The sequence below is a fragment of the Larimichthys crocea genome, chromosome XV, assembly GCF_000972845.2.
Source record: "Larimichthys crocea isolate SSNF chromosome XV, L_crocea_2.0, whole genome shotgun sequence".
Taxonomy (NCBI): domain Eukaryota; kingdom Metazoa; phylum Chordata; class Actinopteri; family Sciaenidae; genus Larimichthys; species Larimichthys crocea.
In genome coordinates, this window is record NC_040025.1 from 9278672 (window position 1) to 9296130 (window position 17459).

Here is a 17459-nt window from a genome sequence, read left to right on the forward strand (position 1 = left end):
GATAGTGAATGAAAGTTATACTGGCCGTATTGTCTTACATGACACCACAAATACAGATATGATACAGATCGGTCAGCAGATTCTCAAACAAAACAAACAAATAAATAAAACAAATGGAGTAATTGGCATACCTGCATTTATGTCTACAATAAAATGAATGAACCGGTGACAAAACAGGTAGAAATTAGATAAATTCCTGATATACTTGAAAGCTGCACAGGCTATAGAACTTTTTATTTCTAATATTGTAATAGTCTTCTTTCCTTATCATCCTTCTGTATTATAAGCTGCTGCAACAAGCACATTTCCCTGGTGTAATAAATAAAGTCTAGCTTAACTTAATCTTAGTCTACCCTAACTACCTATGAGAGACAAGGATAGGCGATCATATACTGTACACCAGAATATATCAGAGTTATATGTCTATATGGAAATAATTATATTATTTACAATACGAAAGATGAACCTTTAACATCCATATTCTTATACATGAAAAGTGCATGGAGTATATAACATTTTTGTGTATTTGTGAGCCATGTCATAGAAACACTTTTAAATTATTAACAGTATGTACATTAAGAAGGAATCATGGGGGAGTTTTCCAACAAAGACTGCACAGTTTTATCATACTATATTGTAAATTATCGTCCAAGTTATTGGTGGTCTGCACAATAAACACGAAGTGGAACAGTGGGGAATTTTATTTTGAAGGTGCAATCCTCCTCATTGTTGCATCTTTGTGGCTTTACGCATCAGGAACCCTGTTGAGCGCCCATAAATCCGGAGCCCACATGTAGAAAACAATACTATACACTGTAATGTAATGCCTATACACACTGTAAATGTCACGCTATACTCTGTATCCACAGTCACTGAGATTAAAGGTTTGATTTGAGCTCTTTTGAATATTAATATTATAAGCTTTGCTCACTGAAGTCCATCTGAGTGCAGTGCTGTTATTACTGCGGTGATCCTTTTTTATTTTTTTTTATTTTTTGTGTGCGCTGACTTGAACAGAAGGATGCGGCTTAGGACAACATGAGAGAAAGACAAGGCCTCAAAGCGATGTTATTTTTAGTGGCAGTGCTTAAGTGCTCATATCTGAACTGAGACAGCTCCTGTGAGCTCACAGGTGATGCTGCTCTGCTGTACAGTACAACACACTAATATTAGACTGAAGGGGTGAGTGTGCATGGAAAATGTAAAATCCCTGTTCTTGCAAAAAGCTGTTTTAATAATTGATCTGTGGGAAATGATCAATTTGGAGCCCTCACTTAAAGGAATCTTTATTTTTATTCTCAGACACACATCTCACCCTCTAAAAATCTCTCTCTTGCACACACACTTTCATTGTATCAAATCCCATCTCTAGCTCTCCAAAATATATTATACCCTATAATTTTGCTGCCATCTGCTGTCCATGACTGTGTCTCCTCCTCTCATGTCAAAAAAAAAGAAAAAAGAAAGAAGCAATAAAAAGAAAGACATACATGACCACTGAGGAAATTGGTTCAGCAGTTTATTTGGAGTTTTATTAGAACGTGTTTACAGTCCAGCCTTATAATCCCCCCTTAGGAAATGAAAGTCTAAAAAAAGAACATTAGCAAACGTTATAAAAGAAGTCTCACATGTATAAGCTACTCTGTGTGGTCATTGGTTGGGGACAGTATGTTGGTTTGGTCACTGTACTAGCAGTGATGCAAACAAATGGGCAGGGCACACCGAGCAATTCATTTCAGTTCAGATACACGCGAAGAGCTTCACTTTATAGCATCAACCTTTCAGATGATTATAAGGGCGGTAACTAAAACAGCCGTAACAGTCTGCGTCTCCTAATGCCGCCTGAAAGAATCAACATAACAGTGCTTTAACATTTGAAATAATGTTTATGAGTTGTGAAAAAAATGGCAACGTGAATGTCACTTTGCAGCTTTTTCTTCCTAATGGCTTATCTAGAGCAAAAGTATCTGAAAACCTGAGTTTTTCCAAAAAAGTTCATATAAAAATAACATCTCACAGTATCCATTCAGCTTCCCCCACCCACCCCCGACTATAACATAACTCCTTAAAAAAAGAAAAGTAAAGAGAGAGAGCAAAACAAAATGATGTGCTATTTTGCCATCTTTAGACACGACACTGAGCTCAGATTCTGCACAGGCTTGTGATTATTATTCATTTGTGGATTTACAGTAAGAGCCTTTTATGTTTTTTTTTACATTTTTGTGGCCTGCCCACCTCTCTCTCTCGTATTAAAGACCTCAGAGCAAAAGGGGTTTTCACAGTAAGAAAAATCAGTGGCTAGGATAAAGTGTTTTTTTTGTTTTTGTTACCAAGGCAACTGTACGTGGCACGATGGGCACAGCGCTATCTAGAATCTAGATAGTGGTTTTGTTCTGACCCCACATACACAATATTATTAACAGTACGAGAAATATGCACACACTGGATGCATATTTTTGGCATCTTTTGCTGACTTTTTGAAATAGGGTACAACATAGCAGAGTATCCTTATCCACACCCAAGCAGCATATTACAAAACATTCATTTATGAATAGGACAATATAGTTCTGTGTTTACATTTTTTTTTAGCCTTTCACGAAAGCTATAATAGACCAATTTTCACGTCATTTCTCATCACACGATAATAAATAATATGCACGGGTATCTGTTGTATGTAATATATAGATATACTGCATATGTTTTTATATATATATATTTAGACTTATCATGATGTATTACAATACAGTAATACAAATCAGGGCTTGGCTCCAGTTAGTATAGTATTTACAATAGGTTCTGTCATTTTATTTCTATACAAATATTTACAGAATATAGATTTCACACCTGCTAGCAAAGGGGATTTGCATTATCACAATCAAATATCCAGTTATACGTCCACAAAAGACAAAGAGGATGTTGTACAAACGTGTTTACACCGTTTCCTCTCAGACCAGATCGACGTGTTGCAGTGGAAATGGATGGCTGATAGTCTTGGACAGTTGCATTATTATTGCTTGGTTTCTTCATGAGGTATAAGTGAATGTCTATGCAGTCTTTGTACAGTAGGAGGGTGCATCGAGAGAGGGACAGCTGTGAGAGTAGCTTGAAGACAGAGAACGCAGAGAGGGGAGTGAGGATGCACCAAGGTGTCTGTAATACCTTGTTGTCCTGGAAACATCTATCACAAATGCTGCGGATGTAAAGGGAGCAGTGAAACATAAAGAGGGCGACAGTGCCTCGGAGAAAAAAAGACAACGTCAGTGTTGTTTCACCAGCGAAACAAAAAAAACAAAACACAAAACCGTCGTTTACGAGTTCAGATGTGTGTGTCGACATTTAACATCAGCCGGAGGTCAGCTGTGAAAAGGCACAAAGAATATGACTTCGTACTACTGTAGATTATCAAAGTGACTGAGAGAAAATGTTGGTAGTGTGGGTAGCTGCAGAAAACAAGTCGAGGTCTTAACAGTGTGAGACTGGCAGAATATGATACAGTGTCATTCAGCTGCTGCATGCTCTACTTCCCGTTGAAAGTCAAGAGACAGCGCTTCTTCCTCCTCCCTGCCCTGTCCGCCTCCTGGACAGTCTGTTCCCCTCCACGACCTGAGCCACCCTCTGCTGGCTGGGTGTGAGCCAGGGGCCTGGCAGCACCTCGGCCCTGCGCCCGCCTGCTTCTGTGGCGGCCAGAGAAAGGCCGGAGATGCTGGCAGCGGCAGACATGGTGCCGTCAGATTGGCTGCCTCCGGAGTCTGACTCATCGTCCCCCAGCTGTTCGACGGACAGTGTGGAGGTGAGGAAGGAGAAGGGCTTTCTCTGTGACACCGGATCTATCGCAGCAACCATTGGTAAAGGCCTCTCGCTCTGTGCATCGTCGTCTTTCTGATCGCCGTTCAGCTCTGTCTCACTATTATCACCCCTGTCGTCATCCCACGACCTCTCCTGCTCCTCCTTCTCCTGCCTCAGCTCCCTGTACTCTGCTGCAACGTGCCAGTTTTCATCATTCTCCTCCTCCCAGTTTTCTTTGGGTTTGGGAAGATTCGGGGTAGGACTTGGAATGGGGAGGAAAACATCATCTTCAATCTCGTCTCTCACCTGTCTCGTCTGTCTCTCTTCTCTTTCTTGTCTCGCCTGTCTCTCTTCTTGTTCTTGTCTCTCTTCTCTTTCTTGTCTCGCCTGTCTCTCTTCTCTTTTTTGTCTCTCTTCTCTTTCTTGTCTCTCTTCTCTTTCTTGTCTCTCTTCTCTCTCTTGCCTCTCTTCTCTTTCTTGTCTCTCTTGTCTCTCTTCTCTTTCTCGTCTCTCTTCTCCATCTTCCCTCTCTAAACCAACTCTCTCCTCTACCTCCTCCATCCTTTCTTCCACCTTTTCCTCAGCAGCAGGTGCCTCCTGCTCTTCCTCTTGCTCCTGCTCTTCGACCTCTGCCTTCCTCGCTCTCCTCTCTTTACTTTTGCTTTTCCTCTCCCTGCTTTTACTCCTCCCTCTCCCTCTCCCTCTCTCCCTCTCCCTTTTCCCTCCCCTCACCGTCCCTCTTTCCGTCTCACTATCGTCATGGTTCCTGAGGGCGTCTCTGGGTAAACTCTGAGTTTTTCTCTTTCTCCTCTCTCCGCGGGATTCCTCACCCAGCTCAGAGACGGGGCTCTGTAAACCCGAGCGCCCTCCTCCCTCTGAGCCCCCTCTTCTCCTCCTCCTCTTTTCCGTCTCTCTGCCTCGCTCGCGTCCATTTGCAGACCTGCTTCTCCTCTTATGCTTGGAGCTGTGCCCCTTCCGTCCGGTGGAGTTTACTGCAGCCAAACCCTGCTCCTTGGGGTGATGCAAGTGGGAGGGGGAGGTGACTCTGTGTTCACGGCCTGGACACACATTTCACGGGAAAGAGAGAGAGAGAGGAGGAGAAAACAGAGTGAACAGGTGGATAAAACAGAGGAAGAGCAAAATCTTTGGCAGTGAGCATTATGTAATCTGTTATTAGAGCTCTGAAATCCAGAAAGTGTTTTTGCTTGTTGCTTGTTTTTTTGTCTTTTTTTGAGGTACATTAGGTCAGCTGGCACAACAACAGCTGCTTTTATATTCGAGTAAAACCTTCAGATCAAGCTTTAACAGAAATACGACACACATCTGATTATCAGTATGCTCTATGAAAGCATTCCCTTCTTTAAATAAGTCAGTGTGCTTACAAAAAACGAAGCTTGCGAAGTCTGTTCAGAGGTAGGTTTGAGGGGAACTAAATTGGGCAAGAAATCAGTATAATATTGTGAATGTCAACACCATTACTACTACTACTACTACTACTACTACTACTACTACCAACACACAAGCTGTGAGGTTTCTTTGACTGGAAGTGAAGACAGCAGTTGTGACTGAGGAAGAGGAATGTAGAGAGACAGAAAAATGGGAGAACTAACAGGAACCATTACCAACCGCGTATTCTCTGTCCGTCCAATGACATAGAAGCAAGGCTCGCCTAGCTTGGAGTTGGTCATACATAGAGACAAACTGGAGAGCTCCACTGAGAGACCGAGAAGAAAGAAAGGAGGAGAAAGGACAAGGAAAGAAGGAAGGAAGGAGTGGAGCAAGAAAGGAAAGAAATGTTTGGAAATCCAGAGGGGAAAATGTGGTGCGGGAATAAGGATCAAATGATTTATGAATGGGAAACACCACAGGGAAAGAAAGAGTAAAAGTATTTTAGTTAGAATCAGCCGCACAGAAAAAGAAGAAAGGAGTTTATACACCCAAGACAAATGCATCAGAAGATGTTTTTTAATGTCTTAGATTGTAAATCTGCAAAATCCTGAAATCCCCCGACTGTGTCTCACCATAATCAGGCACGTAGCCGTTTCCTCTCTTGAGCACCAGGTGGATGCGGTGGCCTCCTCTGCGGATCTGCTCCACCGCCTGACTGTGGGTAATCCCTGCTGTGCTGTCCCCATTGATCTCCACAAGCTGATCGCTGACCTGCAGCCACAACACACGAGCACAACATTAAATAATAATAATAATAATACATTTTATTTAAAAGCGCTTTTCAAGGTACTCAAAGACACTTTACAAAGAAGAACATTAAATCATCAAAACAATATAAGATAGTACACTAAAAACACATTAGACATTAAACATTAAAAGCAATTTTAAAAAGGTGTGTCTTTATCAGAGATTTGTACAAGAAGTCAGTACAGTCATGGATGTGTTTGGGGAGAGAGTTCAGAGGGAGGGGGCAGCTGCAGAGAAGGCTCTGTCGCCCCAGGTTCGGTGCTTGGTCCTAGACGGAGGAGTCAGGAGGTTTGCATCAGATGAACGGAGGCTGCGGGATGGATTGTGGCGATGGAGCAAGTCAGTGAGGTAGGAAGGGGCCTGGTTATGGAGGGCTTTGTGTGTGAGGAGGAGGATTTTGAACTGAATACGCTGTGGAACTGGGAGCCAGTTTCTGGAGGACTGGAGTGATGTGATCACGGGTGCGGGTGTGGGTGAGCAGACGAGCAGCAGAGTTTTGGATGTACTGTAGTTTTTTTAAAGTTTTGGATGGTGTGCCATAGAGGATGCTGTTGCAGTAGTTAATTCCGGAAGTGATGAAGGCGTGAATGAGGGTTTTAGCAGCAGGGAAGGAGAGTGATGGGCTATGTTCTTATCTTATCTCATTAAATTACACATAATAATAACTAAAATGAGGCACAGCAGAAATTTTGACTTGTGCAGTATAAGCACAGGCTCAAACTGGAGCAGCTAAAGTAAAAAATGACGTACTATAATGACATGATATTTTCTTATCTGCACAATTGAATAAAATATCTTGAAATATATATATATATCAACCCTGACTCTAGAGTAAAGAGTATAAAGAGTAGTGACCATAGATAAATTGTGAAAAAAGACACACCTGCATTTTTTGGCTCCGTGAGGCCGGACCCCCCTCCATCAGTCCCAGGACGTAGAGGCCCATGTTGTACTCGCTGCCCCCTCGCAGGCTGAAGCCGAAGCCTGACGGGCCACGATCCAAGTCTACGCTGTAATACCTGGAGTCACGCTGGGAGACGAGGGCAGAGAGGGTAAGAAGGGAGCACTGATATTTGTCACTGTAAGAAGGATTGACACAGTGTAGTCAGTGTGTCACCTCACCTTTGGACGTGACCTTTGACCCTTTCTGCTTCTGTGACCGGGGTCATAATCAGTGGTTTCTGAAAGGCTTGAAGAATCTGAGGAAGGAAGGAAAGAAGTCAGATCATGAATTTAAAAACAGGATGTATGTTTTCATTTCAGGTATGCTTACAGGTGCTGGGGCGTGGGATAATAGTGAGGCGGAGAGTGTTTCCAGCTCGACGGAGGATCTGAGAAAGCTCCCGATGAGGCAGAGTCACCACCGAGCGTCCCTCCACTGCCTCTAATCGATCTCCAGGCCGGATCTGACCACTCTTGGACGCTGGACTGCCCCGACGGACCGTCACAAACCGGTGAGGGAGAAGTGAAGCAGCTGAAAGGAGAACAGAAAATGACTTGTTGAGTAATTCACACACAGGTATGAGCCCCAAAACTTTCCTTTTAACGGAATGGCAGCGAGTAAAAAGTGAGGTCAAATGTAGAGAAATTTAAAAGCAGGAAGATTTATTTCCCCAGCCTCTTCGCCAGAATTCCTAAAACAAGCTGTGATTAAGCTTTGGATCATTTTTGGCAGGGTTTACTTTATAAATTACGACCCACAGGAGACTCTCTTAACACCTCCTCCCCCCTACTATCTCCTTGAAACACGCTCCTCTTCTCCTTCATCTTCCCATCTATCAACCGATCTCTCCATCTGCTGACACACGGGGGGAAACTGTTTTTCGCTGATCAATGATTTGTCTGCCTCCTCAAGAACAGACCGTCATGGAGCACGAGCTTTCCAGCAACATTTCCCTGTCCTGAATCTGTCAAGCTGCGCACAACAACAAGCTTTTGGATATTTACACTCACAGTGTGAGTGAGTCTTAGGCTCAGCTTTTTCTTAGATGTCCAAACTTGCAATCTGTCTGCATTAGTATGCTGCGAGCATACAAAACATAGAAACAAACGCAGCAACAACAAAAAAAAAGGCTTCTGCTGGTATCACAAAAATGTCTTTCTCGTCTTGCACCACCCGTACACTGCTCAAACGCACCTCTTTATCACGATCAAGGTGTTACACACAGGAGAGATGATGTGCGAAATGTCTTTTCTTTCGCTTCGACTGACCTATGCTCTGAAGTGAGGAGGGACGATAAGCTTCATGTATCAAGAACTTCATTTGTCTTATCTGCATGAAGATGAAATCACTCATAATTAAGCCTAACTCTGGTCAGTGTCCAAGGTTGATGAAAAAAGTATTGAGCAGCCTAAAAATAAATGCGTGTCCATTAATCTCCGGGCACCAACTAAAAAGCTTCTTACAGTTTTGAGCTGAACCGTCTGCTTAGATCTTTAATTCAATCTCCTGTTCCTCTTTCTGTATTTTTGTAAACTCCCTATTACTCTCTCTCTCTGACCCCTCTTTGAGGCTGTGCTTTGGTGACAGCTGGTTCCCTCTAGAGTCTTGCCAGCGGCCTTATGTAACCCATCAGGCAGCATAAAGATTTTGCCACTCTCGTTCAGCTGAGGTACGTCGTCTATATCCCTTCAGGATAAAAATAGCTTGTTCAAATTGTCCTATAGATAGATAGAGCGGCACGAAATGACTGTTAGCAGCTTAAAATTGTACATGTACAAGGGTAGGTATATGAGGTGAAGTGTATGTCACATCAGAATGATGATCCCATTAAAAGGTCCAGCTTATAATTCAGAGTCCGGAGACATATCTTCAATCTGGCACTAATCTGGGTGACCCAGGCAGAAACGGCAATCAGGTCAAATCAAAGCCAATGCAGCTTTGCAAATAGTCTTCTTATCATGCATAATACATCGGTCCGACATCAACATGAATGCACATGCAACAGCCATCACACCATTGTGTGCACACGCACACATACACAAAGTGACTCACAAGCAGAGGGGATTGGGACAGATGTACTCACACACACAAACAAACACACTTAAACTACACACACACATGCATCCAAATGGACTGCTTTATATTAGTGTCTTTTTCCTCTGGCTCTCCATGTTCTCCTGTCCAGAGTAATCCCACTGCGGTATGCCCAGCAGCCAGCAAGCCAGCCAGCCAGCCAGCGCTCTGACGCGCTGCACTGATCACCGCTCAGCAGTGGTAGCAGTCCCCCCTCCCTCCCTTCCTTCATCCCCCCGTTGCCATCGTAAAAAATAAATCCCCCCCCTCTCTGCAGCTCAGATGCATCAGCCGGTGCAGACATCCCCAACATTAGCCTGCAGATGCTTCGTGCGTGACGGGGACTGAGAGAAAGTACTGCTGATCTTGAGCTTCATTCGTGCAGTCGTGTCCGCTTACGCTGAGCTGTTTAACTTCATACATTTCACAGCACGTGTGGCTCACAAATGACTCCAATGAACAGAACAGAACCACATCATGTCACTGCTGAGAAACATCACATCAACCGGTATAACTGTAACAACAAAACAACCCTGTTACATATGGATCACAGCATCAGTTTGATCAACCGTGTGAGCCTGGGGATCTAACTTTCGTCCTGCTAAAGTCGCCACATCGTCCGGGGCCGAGCAAACTTTAGTGTGCAGACACAGCATCATACCCTGTAAGTCATCATGCACAAAGCTAAACATGAAACACTGCAGCAAACCAGCACACCTTTACCCCCAGTAAACGCCAAAAAACAATAAGTGGAAGGGAATAATTACGTTTAGACTCCTTCACAGTTTTCAAAGCAGACTGTAGTCTCTCCAGCATGGCTCTTTGATTAGCATACGCAGAAAAACAAAACAGAAAAAAAAAACATATATATGTATATATATGTCCTAAAAATCCGTGTCAGGCAGCTTGAGATTCACATGTAACAGGAGCTTAAAACAAAAGGTTGGCTGTCCCCTTCTGTTGCTCGTCTGCGAGGGAAATGCTCAGTGTAGCATTTCTCTTAAGCATTCAGAGAGCGATGGAGAGGTGGGAGGTGGAGGGAGGGAGAGATACAGAGAGAGAGAGAGAGGGAGAGAGAGGGAGAGAGTTTTAATCTTTTGAAAAACCAGACTGGACGCTTTTACTGCAGAGTAAAAGAGGTGAGAGGGATAGAGAGAGAGAGAAGGGGGGGAGAGAGTGGGCGTGAGCTTGTGATGGAGAGCGAGGGATGAGGGGAAGAGAAGGAGAGAGAGATGGGAAGAGGTAATGATAGAGGGTGAAGGCAGATATGGAGAGACAGAGGGGGGTTCTTTCTGTGACATGACAGGAGAGAAATGAAGGGGAGAACGAGGACACAGTGGATGGAGACGGAGGGCTTGAGGGAGGATGGAGAGCCTCTGTACGCCGCAGAGACAGGTGTACCTACAACCCTTTAATCTCAACCGTGCAAACATAAACGTGTGTTCGCCGGAGCCATAAAGCAAATTGAACCGCGTCGCACGGGAACAGAGGGCAGCCAATATAAGACAAAGGAAGGGGAGAGAGTGTGGCAATACATCACTGGGGGGGATGCTGCGGTTAAACTGCTATTCATAAGCACTACACTAAAAGCTAATAAGGTTCAGGATGTGTTCGCTTCCCAGACAAGAACATAAACAAGCCTCAACGTCCTGTCAGGTCAGAGAGGACAGAGATACAAGAGATTTGATACCTATGCTGCAGCCACACTCGAGCTGACAAATTAAATAAAAAGGCTACATATGAAGGCTGTAAACATGCTGGAACAGGAATAGTTTCACATGTGGGGAAATATATTTATCAGCTTAGCTGAGAGTTGGATGAGAAGATCAATACCGCTCATGATTAACATAAGAAAACAGAGGAAACAGACAGCAACAAAATCCACCAACCAGCTCCTTTAAATCTCACCAATTAGCACTTTTTAGATATATATTTTGGTTAATTAAAAAAGGTTTTATAGGAGATTATATGCACAGACAGAGTCACAGTGTGGTGTTATTATTTTTTGCAGTTTATGCTGCTGGATATATCTTCATTTTTTTGTAGAGCACAGACATTAATTAACTTTTTGATCTTTAACTCTCAGCAAGAAAATGAACGAGCATGTTCTCAAAACATTCAACTATCCCTTCGATAAGCCCGGTCCGTCAGGCGCCACACATGAGACTCTGAATATTGATCCCAATAACAACCACAATATCAACCTGTCCCCTCAGGAGCACATGGAGGTCACACACAACCACACACAAAGAAAAATAAAAGCCCATGAGAGCAGGAAGAAAGACATAAACGTGTTTGTGAGTGCAAGATCCTATAAAAACAGGAAAGAGGTCTTCACCAAATGAGGTTTTCTACATTACTATGCAAGCCGTGGGTGCGTCTGCGTGCAATATGATGGTTTTTTATGGGTTTTTTGGTTATCGAGACAGCTTGTTGAAGCACGTTAAATCAACCCAACATGATGTTATGTCGCCTATACTGCCATGGGGGCAGCAATAGCTCAGTCCTTGGGACTTGAGTATGGAGTGTGGAGTGATAGTTGGAGAGGTGCCAGTTCACCCCTTCACTCTCACACCTCTCCACGATGTCTAATTCATGTCACATGTTTGTGTATGTGTTTGTGTGTTAAATACTTGAAGTGAAATGGGGAGATACAGAGCGATGTACAACATCTCATGGTTAGTACGTTAAAGACATAAAATACGCACTTAAGTAATTGTGCTGGGAAAATATTGTACAATAGTGGATCCCAAAACTAGCTTTACTTTACAAGAAAAGGGTTGACGAAGCATCCTGACTCATCTGGTGGCATGTAGCCATGGTGACCACTTTTTAATCTGTAATTACCTAATGGTGTGTCTGTACACTCCCAACTGAAACTTGTTTCCTAGGGCAGGTAACCAAAATGATTGTACTGGGCCAGAAAAGTTCAACTAATGCTGCATAATGCCGATCCGGTAAACCAAAACATGAGCACTTGTCTCTCACCTTTGCCGTTCTCAACATCCTGAGAGGCAATGACGAACCCAAAGCCCTCTCCTGGCTTTCTCCTCAACTCCACATCGAACCCTCGGAGAGGGCGCGTCCGCTCACCACCCTGCCTGTCCAGACCTGAATCAGGCACTGCGACGCCGCCCGCCTCGTCCTCCAGGCCCGTGTTTATCCAGTCTTTGGGTTCCATGGTGAGGGTCACTGGAATCGACTCCAAGAAACTGGTGCTCTGGATCAGCGAGGAGCGCTTGGAGGGAGGGGTGCTAATGGTGGTACGGGGCAAGGGCAGTATTTCTGGGAGCAGAGAGGTGTTGTCCGAATCAGGTGGAGGAGGAGGGTGGAGGAGAGGAGGAGGGAGTCTTCGGACGGAGCCTGGGGAGACGGCTGAGTGATAGATGCCTGATAATGAGAGAGAAAATAGCTGTGAGAAGACTTTGTTTGTTATAAAATCACAGACTCTGCAACACAACAGATGAGTCATTTACCTCCTCTGTAAACCAGCAAGATGACTTCTGCCTGTTTGGTGTGTTCCTGGAGAATTCTTTGTACCTGTCAACAAATATATAATTGCATATCAGGCTCATTTTGAGATGCTTTGGTTATATTTGATTATTTTTAAGTTAAACTGGTGATTGAGCATGTTTTACTTTTGTTGCTGTATATACTTTTATATACAGCAACATTTATACTTTTCTATCTATCTATCTATCTATCTATCTATCTATCTATCTATCTACCCAGTGCTTCCCAACCTGCAAGTAGGGAGATTAATTATTACTAAGGAAAGTGGAGAATTAACTTATTTTACTTAAAATTCTGACTATTTTTCAGACTTGATCTGTAGTTAGAAGTTAGAATAACTCACAACTCATACATCCTGTGAGCATAAAAAGGTTGGGAATCACTGTTTTAACCCATGAACTATAAACTGTGGGTCCTTACTTGTGCGAAGCTAAGACTCTGGACGTCTGCTCCGTTGATTTTAACAATAGCATCCCCTGGCTGCAGGGAGTGGCACTGCTTCCTGTCCCAGACTCTTTTCACTATACTCATCCTGCCTCCCGGACCGCCAGCCGTCACGCTGAAGCCGAGTCCTCCTTCACACTGGCCCAAGACGACTGGCACCAGCTCCCCGCCGCTGAAGCTGCCAACTCCACTTCCCATGCTCATCCCCCCGGGAGAGGACATGCTGCTGGGACTTGCAGTGGGGCTGGTGTTGTTCTGGAAACCGTTGAAGGTGTGGTGGTGGTGGTGGTGGGGGCTGTCAGGGGTGGGAGGAGGTCTCAGGTGTGAGGTCTGCGGTCTGAAGAGGCGGGAGTGAGCGCTGCGGGGACCGCCAGGGGACGACATGGGCCTCCCTGGTGACTGAGGCAGGGGCAGCCGGGACCCCGACAGGGTGCAGGTGGACAGGTCACTCTCGGATGACTTGGAGGTGCCGTAACGAAAAGTATGAGAGGGCGTTGAGAGGGAGTTGTTGTTGTGATTACGGATCATTGATGCCCTGATGAAAAAGAATAGGATGAGTCAAAATGATTAATGAATTGGCCAATTACTTTCTTGATTAATTGGTTAGCTATTTCCTACAACCCAACCCTTTAAATTGTTTGGTCCAACCAAAACCCCAAAATTAATAAATAATAAATACATTCTTCTTTGTGCCCCATACGTGTAGGTGTTACCTGTGTGAACCGATGGCTGAAACGACTTCACTGTCACTCTGGCTGGCATGTGTTGGGTCGAATGACTGCAGCCTGGCTAAACTTTTCAGGGAGCGAGGTGGACGCGCTGGTGGCGAGGAGGCAGCGTTGCTCGTGCTGGAACGTCTGTATGACGGCGGACGTCTGCCGAAAGGTGTGGCATTCCCGTTAGAGTCTAGAGCCAGCCCTGGTTCCATGTAGCTCCCGTCACCGTGAACCCCGTTGAAGTTAAAGTGCTGGGTCTGGGGAGTGGGCGTTGGGAGGCGAGGTAGTTGGTGAAGAGGCTGAGGCTGGGTGGTGGTGGGTGGTATGATGGGCTCCCCGCTGTCCAGGTGTCTTGGCGCGGGCTGCTTGGGACAGCCATCATGATTGTAGAGCATTGGATACCCTCTTCTAACCTCTACATCCACGCTGTGGCCCACAGGCACAGACTTGAGCATCTCTACCACCTCTTTGTGAGACACGCCCAACACACAAACGTCATTGATGTACACCAGGAGGTCCGCTTAAGAAGCACAAAAGAAAGCACATCATTACAACACATTTTGGGGACTTTATGACACACTTTTTCAACTGTTCTCATGTGCTTCAGTGTGCAGATAAGTGTAGTTTGCAAATGAAAATGTGTTTTGTGTGGGTGTTGACTAATCCAACCAGCAAATCCCTCTAAACCAGCCTATTAAGAGATATGAACTAGATCAAGCCCTGCAGAGACAGCCTGTCCCGTGGCTTCCTGAAGTGGTAATATCTGTCCGTATGTGTGCGTGCATGTGTCTGTAGAAGTGGATGCACACTGTTGCATATGCGTGTGTTATGATAGCTTGATTATGGTGCGCTAGCCCCGAGGATTAAGCACTGATGATTGTGATATACACTTGCTGTGGGAGATCAAAATTCCAGATGTATAATCCCAGACAGAGAACTAGAGAGATCGGCTGTTACAGCACACTGATTTAAATGTGTTTTGTAAGATTTCAGCAACCTAGTTACAGCTCTCAGTCTGCAGCTATGGCCAGTAAGAATTGTCTTTCTGTCCGTGAATGATATCACCTCACAAATCTTTAATAACAATACATTACAGCCAGTTTTCTCATGCAGTAATCGTCCGGGGATCATTGTATTTTTACCTGTCTTGAGTGCTGAGGGTCCACTTGCAGTCACGCTGTAGACCTGGAGGAACTCTCTCGGCCTGCTGCCCCCAACGATATTGAATCCAAACCCTCTGGAGCCTTTGGTCAAGTGTGTGTGCACCGGGAAACCCCTGAGCTCCGCAGGCTGGTCTGTGAACCCTGGTAGTCACCGAAATATGCAGAAACAGAAAGACAGAGGGAGAAGATGAGACAGCGATGATGCTTACCTCCAGGGAAAAAAAAGTCCTAAAAAAACGAGAGCATTCCTCTCCTGTGTGTTTATACGACTAAATAGTCCGAAGTGAGGGGTTTTAGGAGTGAGGGGAAGAGAGAGAGAGAGAGTAAAGATACTGCAAACCAGTCACCAGATGGCACTTAACAAAAAATACTTAGAAATAAACAGACACGCACACAAACTTGCATTAAAAGCAGAATCCATTACAGACTACCTCCTTGCTAAATAAGCAACATAATCCATCAGATTGACCCGACTCAGTGCTGTAATCTGGGTCTTTTTATTTACAGTTTCCTCTTGCATCACCAAATCTCTAAAAAATGTTATTACAGATTTTTATTTTCAACCCACTTTCACTTCTTATTCCGGGCCTGTGTTTGCAATAATTTCAAGTTGCATAAAGTTAAATATTCCTCCACCCGAGCCACGTTGTGTCAGTTTGCCTTCTACTTGTATCAAATATTACAATATTCCTTTGACATGCAGGTAATTCTGGCTGTGGCAGAGTTTATATCACCTTCTGCTGGTGAGAGAAGCGTACTGCACTTCACTGACACAACCTGGCATCCTAGCACCAGAGCAGATGGGTTTCTTACAGTTTGCAGTCAGCCGCGTCGCACAAACATCCAAAAATCTAGATTATGCCCTTGTTCTCTTATCATCACATGACCAATTTATGAAATTAAGTTGCCAGTCACATGCCATCCACGTGTCGACCCTGCCAGCTTCGGCAGCGAGTCTGGCTCTTTGACAGCAGCTCCAAGCTTTAAAGGCCTTAATCACTTACATGTCTGTGTGTGTTCAGCACCAAAAGCTCATTCCATCTCATTTGACTCTAACAAGCTGCCTGTGCCTCTTACTTCCGTTCTTTACAAATATGTAGCTTAATTTAGGCTGTTTGACGTTTCAAACGTGTCACCCAGTGTTTCAATAATTGCATCCAGATAGAGAAGGACAGAGACGGTGAGGAAAGAAAGAGACAAAGAGACTCACATTCGTTTTTGTAGACGGTTTCCCTGCTCGATGCTCGAGGACTCTGCCAGCTGGTCCTCTTTGGGCTACGACTTGGAGAGACAAAAGGAGGGAGAAGCAAAAGGAAAAAGAAAACCGTCTTCAGAAACGTAATAGTACTGGATATAATATGACAAGCAATTCAACACGCTCAGAACAGAGACGCCTGCCATTGATAGTGATGACAACTTTAGCAGCTCTACTGTAATTCAGAGCACGTTTTAAAGGAAGAGTTTGACATTTCAGGAAACATGCATATTCACTTTCTCGCTGAGAGTTGAGATGAGAAGATCAATAGCGCTGTCATGTCTGTCAAAGCAGCTGGAGCCAGGAGACAGTAAGCTCATTAAATAACTAGATAAATAGATATCTGTATATGTTGTTTTATAATATAAACAAAAAAAAGAAGTGCAAAAACTATTTACAGGAGGTGTATGTCCTGTTTCTGCATTGTAGAGTCAACTGGTTGGCATAGAGTAAACTTGTGTTATGGTTAGGACTTGTTGAGGTCAGAGATATTAGTTATTATTAAGATTTAACATGTTAAATTAGTGAGTTTTAGAGGTGCTGGTAGGTTTTTACCTTTAGAGCCAGACTAGCTGTTTCCCACAGTTTCTATTCTTTATGCAAAGCTAAGCAAACCACTATATCTCTAAGAGAAGTCTTAGAGAACTCTAAGATCTCTTAGTAAGTGTATTCACAGACTTTCGAACTACTCCTTTAACAGGTAGTAGATACTCACTCTATATAGTGAGAGTCACCCGGGTCACTGAAGGCCATCTCCCAGTGATCGGGCATCACACCTCTGACCCTGGCAATGCTTCTGCTGCCGATGATGCCGTTCTCTATGGCACGACCATCCCCGCTGCTGGACGCCCGGGGCCGACCGGGGGACCGATGGATGTGAGGGATGCTGCTGCTTACGCCTGCAGAGCCTCCTGTAAATTGAACAGTGATGTGTCATTAAACCGGAAGAAAGAGGACGTGAGAAAGTTTCTCCTGCGTTCTTTAAACACCTGACGGACTCATTTGGCAGTTCCGCCGGGGACTGTCAGGCTAAAAAACACCTGAGGTCAGCACCTCGGCCGGCTTTGTCCTTACTGTAAGAAGGCAGTGAGTATGTGACCATGCATGTCACGCCACCAGCGGGAGAAAAAAATAAGCATTTTTTTTTTGCCTAGCTGTCCTTGTTGCTGTCCTTCAGCTGCGAGCTCCAGCATGGATCTGAGAGATGTCAGACATAGCACGGGCTTCCTGAGTCCTGCTGCACACGACAAGTGCTACCGAGCCCATCCACCCACACACAGTATCACTTCAGAAGATGACTCAGCAGAGGTCAGGGTGTTGGATGGCTCTCTCAAACTCTATCCTGCATTCACCCACCCCTCCTCTCGTCC

At 44.5% G+C, this 17459-nt stretch overlaps 1 protein-coding gene across 2 annotated transcripts in view; it reads right to left on the bottom strand.

Annotated features, from left to right (window-relative positions):
• Window positions 1-4661: 4661 nt before the first annotated feature.
• magixb (MAGI family member, X-linked b) overlaps window positions 4662-17459 on the bottom strand; it is a 35026-nt gene continuing 22228 nt past the window's right edge. The window contains exons 6-18 of one of the 2 annotated variants that reach the window (XM_019275388.2): window positions 16805-17000; window positions 16045-16115; window positions 14814-14975; window positions 13669-14191; window positions 12932-13490; window positions 12475-12538; window positions 11987-12388; window positions 7256-7456; window positions 7105-7181; window positions 6866-7012; window positions 5808-5946; window positions 5397-5500; window positions 4662-4844 (exon numbers count right to left, since the gene is read on the bottom strand). In XM_019275388.2, the coding sequence (XP_019130933.1) occupies window positions 4776-4844; window positions 5397-5500; window positions 5808-5946; window positions 6866-7012; window positions 7105-7181; window positions 7256-7456; window positions 11987-12388; window positions 12475-12538; window positions 12932-13490; window positions 13669-14191; window positions 14814-14975; window positions 16045-16115; window positions 16805-17000 (2714 nt within the window). In that variant the 3' untranslated portion in view covers window positions 4662-4775. The remainder of the gene's footprint in view (window positions 4845-5396; window positions 5501-5807; window positions 5947-6865; window positions 7013-7104; window positions 7182-7255; window positions 7457-11986; window positions 12389-12474; window positions 12539-12931; window positions 13491-13668; window positions 14192-14813; window positions 14976-16044; window positions 16116-16804; window positions 17001-17459) is intronic. The other variant, XM_019275434.2, reaches the window with a different exon arrangement.